Here is a 4,177-nt window from a genome sequence, read left to right on the forward strand (position 1 = left end):
TTTCAATGATTTCCTAAAGATATCTGTCTTATTATCTTTTTAATTTTTTTTGACAAACATGACTTTCCTCTGATAATTTCATTTGAATAAAAAAAAACAACGAATTAACATTAAAAAAAACTTAAATGTAATGAAATCGCCAGTGAGCATATGTAGGGGAGAGTGGGTATACTTGATCCCCTTTTCTTATTTTTATCTTTTTTTTGGGGATATTTTGCAACTTACCGTCTTTTGCATTTTCTGACAGCGTGTAATTTCAAGTTTATATGCTCCCAAAGTTAGAACGATTCATGAACCGGTAGATAAACTAGAAGCAGTTTCGTGAGACTAAAAAATGTGATATATTTTAAGTTATAGGAGACTTGATCCTTTACTAAAGGAAACTTGATCCATAATGCAGGGTGGCCTGATCCATAAAATCCGAAGATAGAAGGTCCTTTATCCTTTTTTTGCCAAATATTAGTTCGCATTTCACAGTTTGCAACTATCAGACAAAGAGAAAACCAAAAGTTTGTCTACTATCCTAGAGTCATTTTTTTTTATTTATTATTATTTATTTTTTCCTCGGACAGGGAAAGCCCGCTGGAGTTAATCTTCTCTCAAGCCTCTTCTCCAACAGGCACAAAACCCTGTCAAAACAATTTTAACAATTCATTTACAATATTATTCCAAAATATATATGAGCACTCCAGAGAGCGAGATAATGCTCTGTGAAGGAGTGCTTGGCACTTTTCATTTGCTATTTCACAATTTTATACAATATAATAGGGTGTTACACTTGTATTATACATATTCTTAGCTTTTTGTGGCTGCTGCGGTGGTGCGTTTCTGATGGGGGGTGGCGGGTGGCGGTGGTTTGGAGCGGCGTTTGGGCGGCGGTGGGCTAGGTGGAGGGGCGAGAGCGAAAAGATGCTATTAATAAGAGGTGTGGCACAAATAATTTTTTAGCGGAGGAAGCGTTTTATGTTCTGCTTGCAGATCGATAACAGTTGCGCTTTGAATCGCGAGGGCGTTGAAGACCGTTTCAGGGTCTCTGGCAGGTTGTTGTAGAGTTTACTGGCAAAGTAGCTGGGTTTCTTTTTCCCGTATTCCGTCCTTACACGGGATAGGCGGAGATGATTTGCGTTTCTGGACAAGCGGTGCGACGCCATTCTATCGTGGCGCAAATTGTGGTGGGATTCTCTGCTTGTCAGGAGTTTGTGGGTGAACATTAACGTTTGGAATTCCTGGGCACCTCGTATTGGAAGTACCGAGTTGTTCATGCCATATAACAACTCAGAAGGATATAAATAAGGCAACTTGAAGATAGTCTTGAGGACACGGTTTTGCATGGTTTGCAGTTCCCTGAGGCGGCTTTTACATGCTTTGCCCCACAGCGATACTAGGTATTATAACCTCGAGTGGAACAGCGCGAAGTAAACGTTTTTCAGCCAGTGAGTAGGAATAAACGCTGATATTTTCCATATTGCACCACAGACCGGAGCGAGTGTTCGTTTCAGTTGCTCTATGTAGGGTGACCAGCATAGAGTATCGTCCAGAAGTAATCCCAGATATTTGAACTGGCGCACTCGTTCAATAATCGTATTACCTATACGGATTAATGGCAGCTGTGGTATGGAGCGACGACCGGAGTTGAACAACATGTACGATGTTTTTGATAGGTTGAGCGAAAGCAGGTTACAATCGAAGTATTGCTGAAGGACTTGCAGGTCATTACCGATCCATTCCACAATCTGGAGGGGGTTGGAGTGACTATATGATATTATGGTGTCATCTGCAAAGAGCCGGACTTTGCCATGTAGGTTCAGTTGTGGAAGATCGTTGATGAAAACTAGAAACATCAGCGGACCTAGGTTACTCCCTTGTGGTACTCCCGTAGTAATGATTTTTTTGCTACTTGAGTGTCCTTTCAGAGACACGAATTGTTGTCGATCTGTTATGTAGCTCTCAATTAACCGACCGAGGCTGACCTCGTATGCCATACCAATCCAATTTTTGCAACAGCAAGGCGTGGTCTATTGTGTCGAATGCTTTCCTTAGGTCCAAAAACAGGGCACCGGCGTAGTTACGATTGTCCAGGTCGTCATATACATCTTCCAGGAGTTCAGTAGTTGCTGTTAATGTGCTGCATCCTTTTCGGAATCCATACTGGCGCGGGCTGATAAGGTCGTATCTCGATAAGTACTCACTTATCCTGGTGACGAGAAGTTTTTCCAGGATTTTGTTCAATACTGAGAGCGTTGAGATGGGACGGTAGTTTGAAACGTCTGAGTTGTCTCCGGACTTGAAAATAGGAGTTACTCGGGCTAGTTTCAATGCGTCGGGATAAACTCCGGTTCCGACTATTTCATTAAAGATATCTGTCAGGATATCGGAGAGCGCCAAGTGATGTGTTTTTAGTGTGTCCACGGTAATATTGTCAGCACCAGGAGATTTGTTGGAATCTAAGTTGCTGATTTCTAACAGTACCTCTGAGACGGTTGCCGGTCTCAAAAACAAGGAAGGCGATGGTTGCGAACGAAGTGAATTGTACTGTTGAATGTCTCGATTGCTTGCGATGTTAGCAGCCAATTGGGGACCAATATTGCAGAAGTAGTCGTTGATGCTGTTTGAAACTTGTGCTGGATCCACCTGAACTTCATTTCCAATCTTGAGCGTAATATTATCATGCGATTTGGACTTGCGGCCGAGGGCTTCGTTCAAGAATTTCCAGGATTGCTTTGGCGATGCTGTTTGCAGAAGTCGAAGAAAGTATGACCGTTTACAATGACTTTTTAGCTTTGCCAGTCTTCCGGAGATGTCTTTTAGAAGATGCTTAGAGTGTTCATCCGCAGGGTGACGCTTGCAATGCTTCTAAATCTTGTCTTTCGTTGACATTAGTTTCCAGACGTTGAATGTCATCCACGGGCAGTTCTTCTTCACCTTTGCTCTTATTGTTATTGTTTTTGTGGCACGATTTCGGATCTCGTTGTATTTGTCGGCTATGAGTTTGATCTTTTCGTTAGCGCATGTTGTCGACGGAATGTTCTGCAACGCTTCTGCGAATTCTGCGTTTAGTTGGTGGTGGATGACGATGCTCTTACTTAAGAATTGGACATCTTTGTTGGCACTGCTCGACAGCGTGGTAACAATCATGTTGTGGTCGCTTATATCCGTGCAGATTGTCTCATTCATTGTTGAAGCGATGATGCTCTGTGAACATACAACATGGTCGAGTATATTCCCACTGGCTGGCCGCGTGACCTCGTTGTTGACAACAAACAAGTTGCGTGATTCCAAAATCCTGAGATACTCGCCGACTATGTTGCTCGACAGGTTAACTGGCACGTTTGTATCACCCAGGAGGATTGAGTTAGGGTGCTTACTATTACGGGACAACTTGCTTTCAAGCTTCTCGACAAAGTTGGCAAAGCGGAATGCAGGAGGACGGTAAACAGCATGTAGAGATAATGGCCCGTTACCCAAGCGAAGACGAAGTCGTATGTAGTGAAATCCATCATCTTCTTCTATTTCCTCAGTATCAACGTTCAGGTCACTACGTGCATATACGGCTAGTCCCCCATGCGATGTTTCACGGCAGGAAAATATTCCATCGAATCCGTTTAGAGTGAACATTTGTGAATCTCCAGATTTAACCCATGTTTCGCTCACCACAATGATGTCAATGTTACTCGAACAGCGATCTACAAAATCTTTGAGTGTATCAAACTTTTCAGGATTGTTCATCCCGCGAATATTCCATTGTAGTAATTTTAAACCGTGACTGTATGTTAAATTATATTTATTTACTAAAAAATCATCTACACATTCATACATAAAGTTTTTATTAATGTTATCGTTTGGAGCCATTGTGATAGAAAAAAAAGCTGTTTACTATGACAATATTAATCTTTAACGACGCTTATTAGGAGGCTCGAGGACGGGTGACGACTGTAGCGAAATATTCAAGTTGGAGGTTTCAAGAGACCGTTTCGACTTTGGTGGTTCTAGTTTCCGCAAGTCCTCTCTGGCACGAAGAATCTCCACTTTAGAATCAGACCGACGTTTGGTGAGATTAGCTCCATCCCTACCTGGCCAGACAAACTGAAGCCCAAGTTGTTCCTGTGCTCCGCGTACTTCCCGCAGCAGGTCCAATCCTTGTGAGGTCAACTCGTCGCGAATAACTACTCTTCCGGTA

The 4,177-nt window shown here is 42.6% G+C and overlaps 1 protein-coding gene across 1 annotated transcript; it reads right to left on the reverse strand.

Annotated features, from left to right (window-relative positions):
• Positions 1–1,388: 1,388 nt before the first annotated feature.
• Positions 1,389–3,726, reverse strand: LOC129753091 (uncharacterized). Its single transcript, XM_055748893.1, has 3 exons — positions 2,955–3,726; positions 1,971–2,729; positions 1,389–1,906 (listed from the first exon to the last, which is right to left on the reverse strand). Exons 1-3 carry the CDS (start codon positions 3,724–3,726, stop codon positions 1,389–1,391), a joined length of 2,049 nt encoding a protein of 682 aa, XP_055604868.1.
• Between the last annotated feature and the right edge of the window lie 451 nt (positions 3,727–4,177).

Source organism: Uranotaenia lowii, chromosome 3, assembly GCF_029784155.1.
Source record: "Uranotaenia lowii strain MFRU-FL chromosome 3, ASM2978415v1, whole genome shotgun sequence".
NCBI classification, from domain to species: Eukaryota; Metazoa; Arthropoda; class Insecta; order Diptera; family Culicidae; genus Uranotaenia; species Uranotaenia lowii.